This window comes from Eublepharis macularius, chromosome 10 (genome assembly GCF_028583425.1).
Source record: "Eublepharis macularius isolate TG4126 chromosome 10, MPM_Emac_v1.0, whole genome shotgun sequence".
In the NCBI taxonomy this organism is placed as follows: Eukaryota; Metazoa; Chordata; class Lepidosauria; order Squamata; family Eublepharidae; genus Eublepharis; species Eublepharis macularius.
Genome location: NC_072799.1, coordinates 7,759,786 through 7,779,911, shown reverse-complemented (window position 1 = coordinate 7,779,911; position 20,126 = coordinate 7,759,786). Strand labels below are relative to the sequence as shown.

Sequence of the window (20,126 nt, the reverse complement as noted above, 5' to 3'; positions counted from 1 at the left end):
GAGACCTGGCAAACCTAAGGTCACGTCTCCCACCCTCCCCCTGATGTTGCCTCCTGGCGCTGGTATTCAGAGGTTTACTGCCTCTGAATATGGAGGTTTCCTTGACTCACCACGGCTAGTAGCTGCTGAGGGACCTCTCCTCCATGAATCTGTCTAAACCCTGTTTTAAAACCGGCTGGGTTTGTGCCATTACATCTATTGGCAGTGAATTCCACAACCTCATTATTCATTGAGAAAAGTAGTCTTCTATCTGTCTTAAACCCATTGTCCATCACCCTCACTGGGCATCCTAGTACCATGGGACAGGGAAGCTTTCTATTCGCTTTCTCCACCCTATACATGAACTTTATAAATATCTTAACATGTCCACTCTCTGTCATGTTTTCCTAATCTGAAAAAGTCCCTATCTTCATAGGAAAGATGGTCCAACACCTTGATCATCTTGGTTGTCATCTTCTGCACTTTTTTAGCTCTGCAGGATCATTTTTGAGAAACATGAAGCAGAACTCCACATAGTAGTCAAAACTGAGCCACAACTCAGGTGAGGATGCCAGGTATCCTAGTATAGCAGGAGGCCTCCCAGCACTCTGCAAGGACCAAATGGAGGAAATTGGGAGGGTGAGCAGCATGTGCTAGCACACTTTCATCACTTCCAGTAAAAACTAGAAGCCACACACTTAACATTTTACAGTAACTCAAAGTGGTATCAGCACACCGGTGCACACAAGGCCCGGCCCCCAATTTCTTCTGGAGTTTGCCAACTGCAGCCTCTGGTAACTCTAAACACAGATCTATATAGGAGCATCACAATGCGGACAATTTTCATTTCATTTCCTAATTATCTCCAGCATGAGATAAGCCTTTTCACTGCTGCCACACACTAAGTAGACGTTTTCATCAAGCTATCCACTACAACCCCAAAATCTCTTTCAATCTCAGACTCAGCCAGTTCAGATTCCTTCAGATTATGGGAATTAGTATTTTTTTGTTCCAATGTATATCACCTTATACACACCCATGCTGAACTTCATTCGCCACACTGCTGCCCACTTAACCCAATTTAGAGAAATCCTCTATAGCTTTTCACAATCTGCATTGGTTTTCACCATCCTGAGTATTTTTGTATCATCTGCAAACTTGGCTGCTACACTGCTCACTCCCATTTTCAAATAATTTATGAACAAGTTGTTTTCTGTGGAGTCGTTTTCCGCTGCTCCAGAAGGTCAGACCAGAACCAATGGGTTGAAATTAAATCAAAAGAGTTTTTGGCTGAATATTAGGAAGAACGTCCTGACAGAGCAGTCCCTCAGTGGAACAGGCTTCCTCAAGAGGTGGTGGGCTCTCCTTTGGAGGTTTTTAAGCAGAGGCTAGATGACCATCTGACAGCAATGCTGATTCTGTGAACCTAGGTAGATCATGAGAGGGGGGGCAGGAAGGGTTACATCCGTGCTTAGTTCTCGTAGCCCCGTCTTACATGCCCAAGGTACGGCCGATCACGACCGTGTGTGTGTGTATCCCTGTTATGCACTTAGGAACAAGGCACATGTTTATAGTCATCTTGCAAACATAAAAAGCATGAGTGGAAAACCAAGAAAGGGCCTTCTTGGCTCTGAAACTTTCCCCAGGGGGATTCATTGGGTGAAGTCTTTTGTTTTGTGTGGCATTCCCTTACTAAATGTTACTAGTTGTGCTATACATGTTTTTATATTTTAGTGAATAGTTTAAATACTTTATATAAATTTGTATTTTAAATGCTGTTTTCACGTCCTGATGTTTTAATGTTGAAAAGTTGCGATGATTTCATCTTCGCCGTCCCCAAGACCCTGGGGGATATGGGACCCTGAGGAATGCCATCAGTGGGGTCTGCAACAGGAAGGGGGAATCAGTGAAAATTACCAGTTTAGACAGTGGGCTGGATCCAGACTACAGGTAGGGGAGAGGTTAATTAAATAATGATGTTGCCAAAGCTTGCAATTCTTTGGTTTGGATTTTTTAAAATTGCATTTACTTCAGTTATAGCCCACCTTTTTCACAGAGAGCTTAGCGACTCCAACTGCTTGTTATACCAGCAGCTCCAACAGTGCTAGAAGCACGGGGCACCTTAATAACGGCACCGGCCACCTCAGGGAAACAACATGTTCTGGTGCACTTGGCATCTAGGTTGCTGCCACAGCAGCATTCTTGCCAAATGTCAGGGGGAAAGGAAAGGAAGAAATGAAAAACAAATCCCTGGAATCGCACCTGTAGAGCTGTACCACCTGTAGAGCTGCAGCTGCCAGGCAACTGTCACTGAGAGCTTAGAGGTGCATAGGAAACCTCCAAGAAAATTTAGAAAGCGTCCCTAAGTATTCTCCAGAGTTGCTTGCAACTGCCAAAGCCATTTTGATGTGAGCCAGGCGGTGTTCACTGAACACTATTATCAGCCACCACACTCTCATGAAAATGCCAGCAACGGAGAGTTTATGCCCTGTATTATTTATGCCAATAAAGGTTGCTGCTGTGCTGTGTGTTTATGCTTCCGGTGTTTGGAAAGTTGTACCTCAGGTCATGGAGATGGAAAGTTAGAAGCCAGCAGAGCATCTTCACTTGAGCTGTGAGGATGTTGGCTTCACCTTCTGGAAATGAGCTTCTGAATGAATTGTACGTTTGCCAAGGTGGTGTGTAATCTCATTCAGTGCTCAAAACGATCTGTTTTCATTCAGCCTTTGCTATACTAAACACTAGTGCAGGCCACAGCATGCCCCACTGTGCCATTCATGCTGATACTAACCCTCATCTACAATGCTGCAACAAAACTGCACAGAATTATTTCCACGCCAAGGTAGCTTACAGATTTAAAGATAGTGCTAAATCTTGAAGGTCTCATATATTCAAATGGCTCACAACAACGCCATTGTACAAGAATTGGCAACACAAGCAAGGTTGCATGCTCTCTTTCACATTAGTTTTAAAAAAGAGAAAAATGCCCGTAAGCACAGGCAACAAGAAGACTAATTTGCCTTCGCTTCTCTCAATGTATGAGGGTTTTTTATCTGAGCGGTGGGTCTAGTTATCAAAAGCAGCTCACAAGAGGTTTTTAAGAGGGAAAAGGGAAAGAATTAAATCGTGGCTTGTTCCAAAATATCTGAAACAAACTCTGCATTCCAAGTCATTGTAGTAGAATAGAAACACATAACTGTTTCCAAAACACCATGCCTAAGCATATTAATTCGATTAAGGTTAAAAGCAAGAGCTGATAATTGGCTTATCCCTTTTACAACAGAGGTAACTGGTAAGCTTTTCCAATTCTAATGCTGAACAGTGCATGTCATTAAGCAAATGGTATCGGTGAATAACAGAAATGCTCTGATTTGATACAAAGCACTAACTTGCAAAAGATATTTTTGACTCTCTTGCCTAAAAGAAATGCAGAACATGCAGAAGCGGGATAGTCTGTATCAAAAGAACAAGATGGGCTAATTTCATGATTTTTCACATTGTTGGCTTATTTGCACTTTTATCTCAGCCATCATCCCAATAGTTCAGAAGATCCTCCTCTCCCGCTTCATCTTAACTCTTGAGGTTACCTTATGGCTGGTTAGGCTAATACAGACTCGGGGAGTTTCATTGCTGTGTAGAAATCTGAACCTATGATTCCTGGTCTAATTAGGGTTGTCAGGTCCAGGTCGGAAATTCTTGGAGATCTTGGGGGTGGAGCCTGGAAAGGGTGGGGTTTGGGGAGGGGAGGGGCCTCAGTGGGGTATAATGCCATAAAGTACACCCTCCAAAGCAGCCGTTTTCTCCAAGGGAACTGATCATTGTCACCTGGAGATTAGCTGTAATTCCAGGAAATCTCCAGCTATCACCTGGAGGCTGGCAACCCTAGGTCCAATCCAGTGCACTGTCCTGGGCCTTTGCATAAACAGACCCTCTATTAACAAGCAAGATAGTAAGATCAGAGACAAGAGCCAACAATACCTAAGGACAGCAGTCTGATACTTGACATTTCTTTTCCTCAAGTTAAGCTTTTTGCATTGGTTATCAGAGGTTCCTTCCTTCTATTTTGTCCCTTCAAAGAGTCAGCAGAATCCTGGAATTATTAGTCTTGTGTCTGGATAGTCTCTGCTTCCCTTGCCAGGCTGATAAAGTGATGCAGATAGAGATTCAGGAGGGCACAATGGCTAAATCTTCCTGAAAATGTTCAGATATGCAGGTATTATGAAGCAGCAACAGTGATAAGAAAGTACGTAATGCATTTTGAGCATGCCATTGTTAGAAGAAGAATTTTAAAGAGACTAGATTTTACTGAATCACCGACACTCTTGGGGGTCTCTCTCTAGGAATCGAGTAGGAGCCATGCAATATTTCCTGCCCTACGAGTATACAATTATAGTCAATGTAATTTTGAAGCATTATCCATCAAGATGGCCCCAGGATGCAGATCAAAATAGTCACATTGCAGGGCCACACAGAGATAGGAAAGATATTCCTGCAAATCTGGGGGAAACCACAGGTAGATAGAAAAATTTGAAAAGTTTACAAAATAAAAATGGTGTTGAAACCCTTAACACAGACTGCAGTAGAAATTGAGTTCACTGCTGCACAAGATCGTGCGCTTTTTATCTGTCTTCCGTCAAACACGACCAAGAGAGAAGGATAGGAACAAATAGCCTCAGGCATCATATACCAGACTGTTTTACCACGATCCTGCGCAGTCATATCAGAAGGAAAAAAACTCCCAACTAAAGAACGGAAATTTAGGCTTTGTATAAATTAAATATAATCTTGAGCAACCACATAATATGATATTTTATTTGAGTTTAAAATAGGAAAAGTGAACAATTTAAAACAAAATACAAACAAGTCATCAGGACATTTATCTTCTTCTGTAATGTCATCCCTATTTAAAATGTAGAACTCTAAACGCTTGAGCCTTATAAATCTTCAGAAAACTGTGGGCTAGTTAAGGGAAATGGTGGGCATAACAACTCAAGAAAAGTCAGAAAGTAATTTAATAGCCATGTACGCCCCTTGCATATTCAAAAACAAATGTACAGAAAATGGGAGAGAGAAAGAAATCCCTAGAAAATAAACCTCTGAAAACCGAGATCTTGCAAGAAGACTTGAAAGATTTCAAGCACTGTTTAGAGTTGTGATGACAGCCCTGAAACACAATATTGAGCTGAGACCCACTTTTCACGTAAGTGTTCCAGGAAATCTGAAGAAGAGTTTAAGCGCCCTCTTCCAGGTGTTAGGTGGCCCATCTGGTGCCTATTGACTGGAAGAGGGCAACAAGCCCTTGTGGAGACTGCGTGCCACCTTCTATGTCCTGCAACAAGGCAGAAGAAGAAAATGGAGCAAGTACGAAGGGGGGGAAACTAAGCAAGTGAGGTAAAGAATAAGAATTCCCTTCCCTTGTTACTCCTCAGGGGTTCCCATCTAGTAAATCATAATGGAGAAGACTTGAGACCCTCGTTACTGTATCACCAGGGCTTTTTTTCTGGGAAAAGAGGTGGTGGAACTCAGTGGGTTGCCCTTGGAGAAAATGGTCACATGACAGGTGGCCCCGCCCCCTGATCTCCAGACAGAAGGGAGTTTAGATTGCATAAACTCCCCTCTGTCTGGAGATCAGGGGGCGGAGCCACCAGCCATGTGACCATTTTCAAGAGGTTCCGGAACTCTGTTCCACCGCGTTCCAGCTGAAAAAAAGCCCAGTGTATCACCCATGGAAGTTTTTGCAAGCAAGTCGAAGTTACTTTACAACATGACCATTATGTGATTCTATCCTTGTCCTCTGTTTAGAATGAAGTGACTATATTAGCTAGCTCACTTCTTTACAAACCTGCCCAATACTCTACGTTTCATTTGCTGTAGTCTATGCCCCTTTGTTCAGAAGCCTTAGTCAAGGTGTCAAGTTTGGAAAAGGAGCACTCCAGTTCTTTGCCAAAGTCAAATCCCATTACACCAGAGATCTCAGTGAATGATAGAGAAGATGCAGTCTCCGAAATTAGGGAAGGAAAATTTGTTCAGCACCAAAGGCCAAATTGGAAGTACATCATGAGCCATATTACATTTGCATATTTTAATTGCATGTGATTAACATATGGAGAGCATTTTCATCAAATGGAAAGTTGTTAAAATGGGTTGACATTTCACTTAATCGACTGCATTTGATACTTCAAATGATACCTTCGCACGTAACACACAAAGCAAAACATGCGAGTCTATGAAACTATATTTACATGTTCCTAGAAATCAACGGTTGGCAATGCACACAATTAGTTACTCAACTGAATTTAGACTTCACTACCTTCGACTTTTCCAACCATTTAGCAATTTGGAATTGCTCTTCAGACATCTGCATGGCTACATAAACACTAGGGGGAAAAAACAGAAATTGCCAAGAGAATACTGTGCTTTAAATATATGTTCACGATTGTAAAGGAAGAGTGCAGTCTAATCAAAAGTCAATCAAGGGAGGGAGAAACACCACCACCACCCCCGGCTTGTGCTCAAGACTTCCTTCTTCGATCGCCACAGATAATTTTTGCATTATGGCCTTCCTATTAGTGTAGCTTCTTGATTGTTGTTGAGGTTACAGCTCTGCCTAGTTCAGCTAAAGGGAGCTGTCCCATCTTTTATACTTCTAATGCAGCTATTTGTGCAGCCTAAAGATTAAACTATTTGTGTTGGGGAAATCATTCCTGTTTGAGGTTCAAGGTTTGAATACAGGGGTAGAGCTCCAGAGATGGAAGGGATTTCCATGAGGAAAATGAGGCTTCCTCACCTCACCATTCCACGTTCCGAGTTCCATCTAGGTCAGACTAGACTTCTTTGTTCTGATGTCCCAAGTAATAACTGTGCTTTGGGACCGCTTAGTGACGTCACAACCTTCATAATATCAGGATAACACAGCTTAGTTTATCTGTCCATGCAAAGACATAATCCAAATAATAATTTCTTGGGTATGTTCTTCTATAGCTCAAAAGGTTAACAAGCTAGGATGACTTGTATATGCATGTGCATAATTATGTAAAAATTCTCATTCATCTGCTAAGCAAATCACATACTTTAAAACTATTTCAGATCCAAGTCTTGGACTCCAAATCATAGCTCAACTACAACCATGCTAATTCCTCCAAGGGTGTTTTTTTAACAGCTCCAGAGAATAGTGAGAAATCCTGTGGAAGCTCCTGACTCTATGAAATGAGTGAGTAGGGAAACCCTAAGAATGTTTGAAAAAATATGGTGCCTAAACACTAGTGAACTACTGTTTAGGAAGAAGCTGTCCATATATGGGTCAAAGCGTGGAGGTGCTGCTGGACCTGGGCTTCTTGCTGGATAAACAAGATGACAGCAGTTGCCAGGGGTGCTTTTCACCAGCTCCAGCTGGAAAGCAAGCAGTAGCCCTTCCTGGGCAGAAAAGATCTTATCACTGTAGTACGTGTCCTGCTACCATTTAGATTAAATGGCTGCAATGTGTTCCATGTCAGGCTGCCCCTGAGGACTGTACGATTGTATCAGTTGGTACAGCATGCTGAGGCTAAAATTTAATTTAATTTAATTTAATTTATTATATTTATATTCCACCCTCCCCGCTTTCGCAGGCTCAGGGCAGATAACAAATACAAACTCCATTAAAAACATTTAAAAACATTAAATAATACATTTAAAAACATTTAAAAACATTAAATATTACAGTTCATGCTGCATAGTGGTTCATACATGCCTCTGTGTTCGCATAGGGGCGATGGTTTAACCCCCCCTTCACGGGGGGGGGCACTGCCCGGTGTCAGCCATATGCCTGGCGGAATAGCTCTGTCTTACAGGCCCGGTGAAATGCAAGCAAATCTTGCTGGGCCCTTGTCTCGCAAGACAGAGCATTCCACCAGGTTGGGGCCAGGACTGAAAAGGCCCTGGCCCTGGTCGACGCCAGGCGGGCCTCCCTAGGGCCAGGGACACTTAAAAGATGTTTTCCACCAGAGTGGAGAGTCCTCCGGGGCTCATATGGTGAGAGACGGTCCCTCAGATACGTCAGTCCCAGTCCGTGTAGGGCCTTGTAGGTTAACACCAAAACCTTGAACCTGATTCGGTACTCCACTGGCAGCCAATGCAGCAAGCGTAGCACCGGTGTAATATGCTCCCACACCGGTGCTCCAGCAATGACCCGCGCTGCTGCATTCTGTACCAGCTGTAACCGCCGGATCAGGCCCATGGGAAGCCCAGCGCAGAGCGTGTTACAGTAATCCAAAATGCCGAATGGAGTGGGTTGTAGGGACCATATCACTCCAGTCTTGTTCCATCTGGTATTGCTGGTATTGACCTTTAAAGCCCTATATGGCTTGGAGCAAGCATACTTTTTTTTTTTTTTTGAAAAATTTTTATTGGGTTAGAATCCATTATTTCCACATTTACATTCAATTTTCCCCAATTTTTTCATCTCTAACCCCCTCCCTTTCCCTCCCCTTTTTGTTGACTTCCAACAGCTTTCCAACCCTTTGTCCCCTTTCCCTTACTTTTATTAGCTTCCTCTATCTAAAACAAATATATATTCTCCATTATTCTAAGCAGTACATCCTTAACTATTTTTAACATTATATGCCCAAACTGTAAGCCTTTGTTTCCATCTTAGATAAACAATTTATCCCAATTTTTCAATTTCAGGTATTTCTATATATCATAAACCATATAGATCATACATTCGTTTATATCAAACAATTTGACTTATTCTCTATATATATTACTCATTCTATCTTTTTATAATAGTTCTATATATCTCTCCTCACGTAGTCAATCAATTTGACCCATCTATATCTTCAGACATTCAGTTTGGTACAAAACTTGTCAGAAAAAAAAGAAAATATTGTTAGTTAATCGCTCCTTATATTTAGTCCTTATAATTAATTATTTTCTCTATGTTCTGTTTGTTAACCTATATATATCTATATATATGTCAATCTATTAATCTGACTGCTTATTAATTCACATTTATCTCTTCTCCCCCCGGTAAAGTCTCCCCCCTCTACTTCAATACTTCAGTAGTTCTCAAACTGCCACAGTTTTCCTCCCACCTCCCATTTCTTCTCCAGGTATTGTTTCAGCTTCTCCCAGTCTGTGTTGAACTGCCCTGAGTCCAGATCTCTCAATTTTCTTGTCATCTTGTCCATTTCAGCCATATACAGCAATTTGTAAGTCCAATCTTCAATAGTTGGCACTTCTTGTACTTTCCATTTTTGCGCATACAAAAGTCTAGCTGCTGCTGTCATATAAAATATCAACGTCCTGTGTTGGGCTGGAATTCCCTCCATTCCCAAGTTCAGTAGCAGGAGTTCTGGGTTCTTATTAATTTGAAATTGTAAAATTTCACTCATTTCTCTTATTATTTCCCCCCAGTACTGCCTGGCTACCTCACACGACCACCACATATGATAGAGGGAGCCCTCATGCTTCTTACATTTCCAGCATTTATTAGAAGTATTCAAATTCCCTAGCGCAATCTTCTTTGGTGTCATGTACCAACGATAGATCATTTTATAAATGTTCTCTTTGATATTAATACATGTCGTTGTCTTCATTGTAGTTTTCCACAAGTATTCCCATGCCTCCATTGTTATTTCTTTATTAAAGTTTATAGCCCATTTCACCATTTGTGTTTTAACTATCTCATCCTCGGTATACCACTTCAACAGTACTTGGTATACCTTGGATATTCTTTTCTTATCTTCTTTAAGAAGGGTCTGCTCTAGTTCCGAATTCTCTATTCGTATACCTCCCTTTACAGAGTCCGAATTATATAAGTCTCTGATCTGTCTATACTGGAACCAATCGTAGTTAGGTGATAGTTCCTCTTGTGTCTTTATTCTAAGTTTGGATGCTTCAGTTTTAGTTATTTCTTTATACGTTAAACATTGTTGTTCATTATCAACAGCTCTCGGGTCTATCACCTCATATGGAACCACCCACAAAGGGGTTCCTTCTTGTAGATAAATTCTGTACTTCTTCCAGATTATGTATAGACTTCTCCGAACAAAGTGATGCAGGAACATCGAGTTGACCTTTACTTTGTCATGCCATAAATATGCGTGCCATCCAAATATTTTTTTATATCCCTCTAGGGCTAATAGTTTCTTGTTCTTTAATGTCATCCATTCTTTCAACCAAACTAGGCAGATTGCATCATGATAAAGTCTCAGATTGGGCAGTTGCATTCCGCCTCTTTCCTTTGCATCTTGTAAAACTTTCACTTTCACTCGAGGTTTCTTGCCTGCCCAAACAAAATCTGATATTTTCCTCTGCCATTTTTCAAATTGTTTGGAGTCTCTGATGATTGGTATTGTCTGTAGCAAAAACATTACTCTTGGTAACACATTCATCTTAACTGCTGCAATCCTGCCCAACCATGACAAATTCAATCTATTCCATTTAATCAAGTCTCTCTCTATCTGAGTCCATAGTTTTTCATAATTGTTTTTGAATAGATCTATGTTCTTTGCAGTTAATTCGACTCCCAAATATTTCACTTTACTTGTTACTTCACAATCCGTTGTTTCCATTAACAATTGTTGTTTCTGCTTAGTCATATTTTTGCATAATATCTTTGACTTCTTTTTGTTAATGAAGAAACCTGCCAAGTCTCCAAACTCCTTGATCTTATCTATCACTCTTGGCATGTTCTCCAATGGGTCCTCTACAATTAACATTATGTCATCCGCAAATGCTCTGACCTTGTATGAATAGTCCTTTATTTTTATTCCACGAATTTCATCATCTTGACGTATTTGTATCATCAGAATCTCCAATACTAAAATGAACAACAATGGAGATAACGGGCAACCTTGTCTTGTTCCTTTACTTATCGTCAATTTCTTAGTCAATTCATCATTCACCACAATTGCTGCAGTCTGGTCTCTATAAATTTCCTTAATTGCTCTGATGAATCTTTCTCCCAATTGTAGCTTTTCCATAGTGGCAAACATAAAGTCCCAGTTTAAATTGTCAAACGCTTTTTCAGCGTCAACAAAGAAGAAACCAACCTCTTTGTCACAACGCTTGTCATAATATTCAATAGCATTGATCACTGTCCTTAAGTTGTCTCTTATTTGTCTGTCTGGCAAAAAGCCTGCTTGTTCCTCCTCTATGACTTCCGAGAGCCACCCCTTCAATCTCTCCGCCAATATCTTCGCAAAAATTTTATAGTCATTGTTGAGTAGCGATATAGGTCTATAATTTTTCACATTAGTCAGGTCTTGGCCCTCTTTTGGGATCAATGATATATTCGCTTCACTCCAAGTTTCTGGAATCCTTTGATCCCTTAAAACCCCATTCATCACCTCTTTTAGGAATGGTGCCAGTTCATTAGCCATTGTCTTATAGAATTTAGCCGTAAGTCCATCTGGCCCTGGCGCCTTTCCTAGATTTGCAGATTGTATTGCCTTACTTATTTCCTCGTCAGTTACTTCACTATTCAACTTATTTCTCCAAGCTTCCGAGATTTCTGGAAGTTTGGTTTTCTCCAAATATGACGCTATTGATTCTTTGTTTACTTCTTTTTTATTATACAGCTTAGCGTAAAATTTATAAAAGGCTCTACTAATGGTAGCCTGCTCCAAATACGTTTTGTTATCTTCGCAAATTTTATTTATTATCTTCTTTTCCCTTTTCTTCTTCAATTGCCATGCCAGGTACTTCCCAGGTTTATTAGCACCCTCAAACGCTTTTTGATTCAGTCTTTTGAGATTCCACTCCAATTCTTTATTGCTCATTGCTGTTAGCTGTTCTTGAAGTATTTTAATTTCCTGGTATACCTTCTTTTTCCCTGGTCTCTTTTTTAGCTGTATTTCTTTGGCTTTTATTTTCTCCTCAATCTCTTGTCTTTTCTCCTCTTTCTTCTTTCTTGCTCTACCATTTAAGTCCATTAGTATGCCCCTTACAACCGCCTTGTAAGCATCCCAAACTTTATTGGTTGGTACTTCTTTATTCACGTTGTATTATATAAAAAACTTTGTCTCTCTTCTCAGTATTTCCATATTCTCTCTTTCCTGTAACAAGTCCTCATTTATTCTCCATGCTTTCCTTTTTCTCTTTTTTCCAAATTTCCACATAATTGGGTTGTGATCTGAGCCTACCATAGGCATTATTTCTACCTCCTTAGTCCATAATGCTAAGTCTTTTGAGGCCCAGATCATATCAATTCTTGATAATGTAGAATGCCTTGCAGAATAAAAAGTAAACTGTCTGCTTTTAGGATATTCTCTCCTCCATACATCTTCAAGAGTCTCTTGTTGAATCAACTCAAAAAAAAGCTTTGGTAATAGTCCTCTTTTCTTTTGTGCCGTTGTAGTCTTTTTGTCTAGTTCCAAGTCTGTCACTCCATTGAAGTCTCCAGCAAGAATTATCTGGTCATATGCAAGATCGTCTAAATGCTTCCTTAGATCCTCAAAGAAGCTTTCTTTTGCACCGTTAGGTGCATAAAGTCCGACTACCAACACTCTCTTTAAATTCCAAATACATTCCACTGCTACAAATCTAGCTTCCACATCTCTCATAACAAATTTTGGCTGTAGCTCCTCTTTTATGTACAACACCACTCCTCTTTTTTTCTTGGAGCAAGCATACTTGACAGACTGCTTTCTCCCATATGAACCTACCCATTCACTCCAACCATCTTTGGACGCCCTGCTTTGGGCGCCCCCAATATCTGAGGCTTGACAGGTGGCCACCTAAGAAAGGGCCCTCTTGGCCGTAGTGCCAAAAAATTGGAATTCCTTCCCAAGGAGATCCATCCATCTTCCTCTGTTTTTGTCTTTTTGGTTTGGCTTACCCCTTGCTAACTGCTATTGGCTCTCCTCCCTGTATTCCATGCTCTGTGTTTACTGAATTATTTTTGTATTGTTTAAAATGTTGTTTTAAATTTAATTTTTTTAAATGTTTTGATTTGTGTGTGTGTGTGTGTGTGTGTTTGCCACCTTGAGGAACCTATGTGGGTAGAAAGGCGGCATACAAATTTTCAAATAAATAAATAAATACTCCCCCTCCCCCCTGTGATGGTTAGTGTCTGGTGGCTACCTGTTTTGTCGTATATTGTGAATGCAAGCCTTGGGCTGTCACTCATTTTATTTGTGGTGCTGCCCTGATATGAAGGGCAGAAGGAGAGGGAGGGAAGTTTGCCCAGTACTAGCACTACCTTTCATTCCTATGGAATTTTGAGAATTCCTGAGCTTTGTAGAAAAGGCAACTGAGGATGCTGTGATTCTCCCAGGGTACAGTTGCCAGCTCCAGATTGGGAAATTCCTAGAGATTTGGGGTATAGAACTTGGGAAGTGAGAAGTCTGAGGAAGGGAGAGACCTCAGCTGGATATAATGGCATAGAATCCACCCTTCACAGCAGCCAAGGGAACAGATCTCTGTCACCTGGAGATCAGTTGCAATTCTAGGAAATCTCCAGCCAACTCTGTTCCAGGGATTTGGCAAGAAGAGACTGAGACAGATTTTTTTTGGCTCTTAGCTCAGCTGGCCTGGCCTTGCATTAACACTGCAGACAAATAACAATACAGGTCTCACAGCTGATCCTTGAGATCTCATTAATGCCTTAAAAAGATAGATTTGAGAGTGCTATTTTTTGCACTGGCGATATTCAGAAAAAAACACCTATACCTGACTTACAAAATACTTTTTTTTGTAATTCAAGGGCTTTCATAGTGGGAGGTCTACATTTTTCACTAACAGTTCTACTAAGATAATATATTGGCTGTGTTTTACTACTTGAGAGTTACTGTTCCAATAACAAAAAGTGAAATAAAGTATTGGAATCCATTCATTGGGACACAGCTTTCAAGAGAATCTGGAAGGGCCTTTGCCTACAAGTTTGCACAAATTGGTTGTTGTGGGTTTTCCAGGCTGTATTGCCGTGGTCTTGGCATTGTAGTTCCTGACGTTTCGCCAGCAGCTGTGGCTGGCATCTTCAGAGGTGTAGCACCACTGAGAGATTTCTGTCTTTTGGTGCTACACCTCTGAAGATGCCAGCCACAGCTGCTGGCGAAACGTCAGGAACTACAATGCCAAGACCACGGCAATACAGCCCGGAAAACCCACAACAACCATCGTTCTCCAACCGTGAAAGCCTTCGACAATACATTTGCACAAATTGTTCCATAAAGATTTTATGAAGGTGAGCACTGAAGAGTACCACAACAAACAATGTCCTCCTCATTAATACCTGCCAACACTCAGATAGTTGAGACATTTGGAGCAGGGCCAGAGAGAGCTGAAAAAACACAATAGATGACTGAGCTACAAATTAAGAAGTCCTAATAGGCCTTGGGCAAGCCACCCTCCATCTTCTGAAGATGTAAAATTTCCATTCTGAAGCAAGTGTTTAAATTTTTATCTCTACAATTAAATACACTTATCATCCTATTGTGATTATATGAGTCTGTCTCTGTTCAAACAGTAGTCTCCATTTATGCTTTCTATTGCCAACCTATATTTTCAATAATTCTCAGAGAATAAAAACGTGGATACATGTGCTAAGCTAGTTTGGGGGTGCTAAAGTTTGCAGATATCTTTCTTAAGGACTGGGTATTTTTGCAATTTTGCTTATATTAAACTAAGGCATAAACAAGGGTAGCTAACTCAGCACTTCACAAATAAATCACGGATAGTACACTAGCTCAAGATAGTAAATGGAACTTCTAGCCTAACCATGTATGGTGCTGACACTTTAAAGGTACATCCCCAAACAGTCTCCTTAAAGCCAAGGCTCCACTCAGAATTAGTCTACTTATTCCAAGTTAAATATTATTTACCTACTGAAAAATCCAAATCCAATATTCTAGCCTGCTGTCTAAGCCTTGTGAACTGCTTTCTCTGTATGGATTGTCTGTTACAAGTTAAACCAAGGACATCTGGCCAGAAAGGAAGAGGCATGCTTGAAAGATAACATATTATTTCTGCCCTTGACCCAGCTCCCAACACATAAGTAAAATGAACTGCCAATGGTATTTACTTGGAAACTTTCATTTCCCATTCCGCTGTTCTTAATGAACATCCACCAATTCTATTTTGTTATATTGTCCTAATGGTTTTCTTAAGATGACATAAATCCAATTTAAGAGCCACAGAAAGGCAGCGAGTAAACATTTCTATTAGACAAAATTAAATCACTGAACTTCAAAATAACAATTCATCCATTTAGAAAGGATATTCTAATGAGAAACCACTGCTGCAAATCTGAACTGTCCTCATTTTAGCTTTTGTTTAAGGGGGGGGTCATTTTAATCCCATATAATTATTTTTAATCACTCAATAAATAAATTCAATCATACAATAGTTAACTATAAGTGAGTTCTCTGTTTTTGAGCATCTTGTTTTGTGCTTTGTACTGTACAAAACTTCAGTCAAGAGGTCTGGAATTTGCACAGTCTGACAAGTAAGACATACAGTTTGTATGTCTTATAAATTATCTGCAATCATCTGATTTATGATTTTCTTGTAAATATAATTTGAATGAAGTATGCCATCAATACATAGATAAGTGTTTAAAATACGTTATCCAATAAGAGTGCACTTGCCTCCTATAATCCTTTCTCATTCTAGGCATGCCTTATGTTCTTCTTCCAAAACAAAACCTTTCCACCTGTATATTCTAGATACCCTTCTGTGATAACAGTTCCATGTCATTTTGTGCTGAACAAATGACAAGAGCTCTAACAGAGCTCTAAATGCTAGGCAGATAAAGATTCCTTCAACAGCAATAGCCATTAGACCTCTCATTTATTTCAAGGTTATATAATAGGTTAGTGCTAACATCAAACACAGCTACCAATGAAAGCTCCTAGATGGGTGACAGTATGGAAAGAATATACTTATTTTGGGCACAAGCAACCTTGAAAGAAGTGGGCATGCATTTATTCTGATGCTTTAGTGGTTTGGGGGGGGCACTGTTTTTTTTCTTCTAGATTGTGAATGGCATAAGAATTCAGGAAATAGTTATACTAGCAATACACATGACATTTTACACTTAAACAAAAAGTGAAAAACAGATCTCTGCCCAATGTGCTTATGATCTAAATTTCAACCAAAGAGGAGACAACAAAATTAGAAATAATGGCATACTTAACAGCTGTAAATATATGCCAACCAGAAACTGATCACAATAGTGAACTAATAGTGCAACCATCATCACTAATGTTAAACCAGCCTATAAAACAGCTTCCCCACCATTTTAATGCTATCATCATCATATACATTTTTAAAAACATGATCAGTGTGGCAATATGCCTTACACCCCAGAATTTACATCAAAGTTGACAATAATTCGTCTGCACTCTGCACCCGCTCTGAGGCTACAAAGTGCCTTTTTACAAGCAAACAGGTATACAAGGGAAAAGTGATGTGACTATGAATTATCTCCAAGCACAAGAGCCATCCAGTTCCCCAGATATACAGATGGACCCAGCCTGGAAAGAACAAAGGATAGAAAAGTCACACTTAAACCACACAACTAGGAGACCAAATGGGAAAGAACAGACCTTCTCTTGATAAAGGATGTTTTCTGAAACTTGCAGCTTCAATAATATATGGTAGTGGATAATGCTGTCAAGTCATAGGCAACTTACGGAGACTCTTTAGGATTTGCAAGGCAAGAGATGATCAGAGACGGTTTGCCATTACTGGGCTCTGTGCAGCAACCCCAGATCCACACAGAAACTTGCTTCATCCATTATCGGAATCAAAAAGTTCAATGAATTGAAAAATATGCAATGCCAGTAGCCCAAAGGAGGTTATAATCTGATCTTCCTTATGTTTTGCACTCACACATGAGAAAAGCAATAACTAACCTATACCATGTCCTGACCTGGATAGCCCAGGTGAGCCTAAACTTGTCAGATCTCAGAAGCTAAGCAGGATCGGCCTTGGTTAGTAATTGGATGGGAGACCTCCAACGAAGACCAGCGTTGCAGAGTCAGGCAATGGCAAACCACCTCTATTTGTCTCTTGCCATGAAAACCCCACCAGAGTTGGTCATAAGTCAGCTGAGACTTGAGGGCACTCTCCATCACCATCCTACACCACGCTGATCGTTATATAAAGTTATACCAAAACAATCAAAAGAGTAGCTGGCATGCTGCCAGGTAACTGACCTGTGTAACTAGTGGCTCCAATAGCCTCTCCACAGTAAGAGTCCTGATTTCCAAACTTTTGGGGTCCCATTTTAAAATGATCGGTGAAGTTGCAGACGTCATGCTCCCTAGAAAAAAAGACAAATTAATTATGACTCTAAGCAATAACCATACTGATGTTAGAATTTTAATCAGACCCTACCTTGAGAACTGGTTATGAACAGCGTTATGCAGCAGTGAAAGGTATTAAGAAGTTCACAACTTGCAATTCACAGGGCATGGTGTACACTTGCTTTACAACATGAGCAAACACACAAAAAAAGCATCAGGTGTACAATGCTCATTTTTTTGTAAAAATGTGCAACAAACTTAAATAATAGGGTCAAAATGGCAGGGTTTTATTTCAACAGAGCCATATTTTGAAAGCCAGCCATGGAACTCAATTATTCAGTGTGAAGGAAGGATTAGGTAGATGATAGCGTAGCTACTGTGCTTCAGTGAATGGCCCAAGACAACACTCATTTTCCTTGACCCCAGAGAAAACTCAGTGTTAAAAAATGGCCATGGCAACTCAGCCTGACACATCTCAGCTGATCACAGTTTTTAAAAAATATCTATTGAAAAGACATTTGTGCAAGCAACGGCAAGCAGTACACTGCAACAGCATCCATGCAACCCTACTTAGGAGCAAGTCAAAACATATCTCAAAAGGTAAATCAAGAGCTGTACCTCATCTTATCTTCTACACATTAAGAAAATAATGGTTTTTAAGCTAGAGAACTACAGTAGATCCCAGTTGCCTGGAAGTCATACGGAGCCCAACAAAGGTACAAGGCACATGTAACATGTTCTAATGCTGGGGTGTTTTATTTTTTAATGGCATACAGAGGACAAGTATGAGGAAGGGAGTGCTGGTGAATGCTCAACTCTATCCTCCATCTATTTTCTGCTCCAAATAATTCCTGAAGTTGTTCCCTGCTTCTTCCCAGAGGAGAAACACAAAGGACTCCTCAAGGCAAAAGACAGTAAGCTCACTTCAGGGTTTGCAGAGAAGCCATTTACAATTTTCACAAAAAAGACATTTCCCCTAATTCATGGTTTAAGAGGTCATAAAAACATTAAAATATTGTTAGTATTACATTTATATCGTGTTTTTCTTCTGTGATACACAAGTTTCCTATTTAGGAGTCCCAGCAGTCACCCATCCAAAGGCACAGCTAGGACTGCTTATTTTCAGTAAATTCCCTTCATTCTGTTCCTACAGACAATAACGCATATAGGATGGTTTGTGACCTGCACTAGTATTCATAAATGTGACTCTGAGACTGGACTATGCAGATGATAATCATGGGTGGCCAGTGAAATCACCAAACTGAGCCTTGTGCCCAACCCCCTTGCTTAGTGCAGGAAATCTAGAGTTGCAGAATCCGCAACAGCTGGCTGCCCAGCCTCTGCTTGCTTCCACTGGTAATTGGTCCCATGGTCCGACTGCTATCACCATTAAGAAGTTTCTCCTAATGTTCAACTGAAACCTATCATCCTATGATGACCTATGGCCAGCAGATGTAGCTTTGCCATATGATGCAGCAGAGAACAAGTCTTTCCTTTTCCCTGTGGCAAGCCCTCTGGTATTTGAAGACTGTGCTCATTTCCCCACCCAAAGTTCCCCTTCTCAACATTGAACATACCCATTTCTCTCAATCTTTCCTCATAGGACATGTTTTCCAGAACTCTTACCATGTTCATTGCCCTCTTCTGAACATGTTCCAAATTGTCTAGATCTTTCTCAAAATGTGGTGCTCAGAATTAGTATAGTGAGGGCAAAATGTAGGAACTGCTTGGAGGAAGACAAGCTAAATCACAGAGCCACGAGGATGGATGTTCTCTGACTGTCATGCACCAAAGCCAATTAAATTTTATCTTTTTAACATTAGATGTAGAAGTATCTCTCTTATGAACACGTGAAATCACAAGGGGTGTGTGTGTTAAACATGGTATTTTAAAAACCCTGTGCAGTTAATTCGGAACAAAGGCTACACTATTCATGTTTACTTATTTCATTAAATGACTTTCTAAAGCATTATAGCTTTTGTTATACTTTTTAAATTCCAATTGGAAAAATAAATGGCTTAAGAGCAAGAACGAGCTTCCTTCATATTATACAAATGCGTAAGTGCTAACGTAGCATGTTACAAGCACCTTCTAAAACAGCAATGTTAAATGTGTTTATATAGTACCCTCCTATGTTACCAGTCTGTCCAAATCCTCAGAGCTGTCTAGATTGCTTCTCTCGAGTTACATTTACTCAGACAAAGAAAAATGCTATGGAATTCCCTAACAGTAGTTCACAGTAGGACTGCAACAGAATGAATAATTCTATTGAGCTTCTTGTGAACCAGGTATGTAATGGGAACAAGAAAGCAAAAGGTAACACAGCACGAAAGAAGCTAGACAGGAACACTTCAGGTACAACCTCACATTACAGAGGAAACATGGAATCTACACGTACTGTGCTCTCCTCATAAGGTAAAATGTTGGGGCATGGAGCACAACTTTTCTTCTATGTATTTTCCTCCAGCATCTACACCTCCCAAGACATCGTACAGCATCTCCCCCACCCCCCCGGCTTTGAAAAACAAAATCAGGCATGAATGATAGAAAGACTATTTTAGGATTACATTATGTAGGGGAGAGACGGGGACTTCTTCCTATCAGCCTTCCCCTGCAAATTCTATTTCTGACCCTTCTTACCACAGCATTTCATTTGGTGATAGTTCCTAAACTTAACATATTTTCACCCTTATTCCCAATATACAACTTGGATTGCATTACTTGCCCTTTGAGGTCTTTTTCTGGGCACTACAATTATGCAAATAAGCCTAAACTAACATTTCTAATTAAATATCCATACTACTGGGAGAAGTACTAAGAAGGTAATATTCTAACAAAAAAATCCTACCTTTATTAGATTTTGCAATCAAAATTTTAAACAAATATTCTACTAATCAGCTTGGATTTTTTTAAAAA

At 40.2% G+C, this 20,126-nt stretch overlaps 1 protein-coding gene across 1 annotated transcript in view; it reads right to left on the bottom strand.

Moving 5' to 3' along the window:
• CTNNA2 (catenin alpha 2) overlaps positions 1–20,126 on the bottom strand; it is a 678,629-nt gene that overhangs the window by 568,633 nt on the left and 89,870 nt on the right. The window contains exon 2 of the mRNA XM_054989920.1: positions 17,121–17,227. Coding sequence (XP_054845895.1) covers positions 17,121–17,222 — 102 coding nt within the window. The 5' untranslated portion in view covers positions 17,223–17,227. The remainder of the gene's footprint in view (positions 1–17,120; positions 17,228–20,126) is intronic.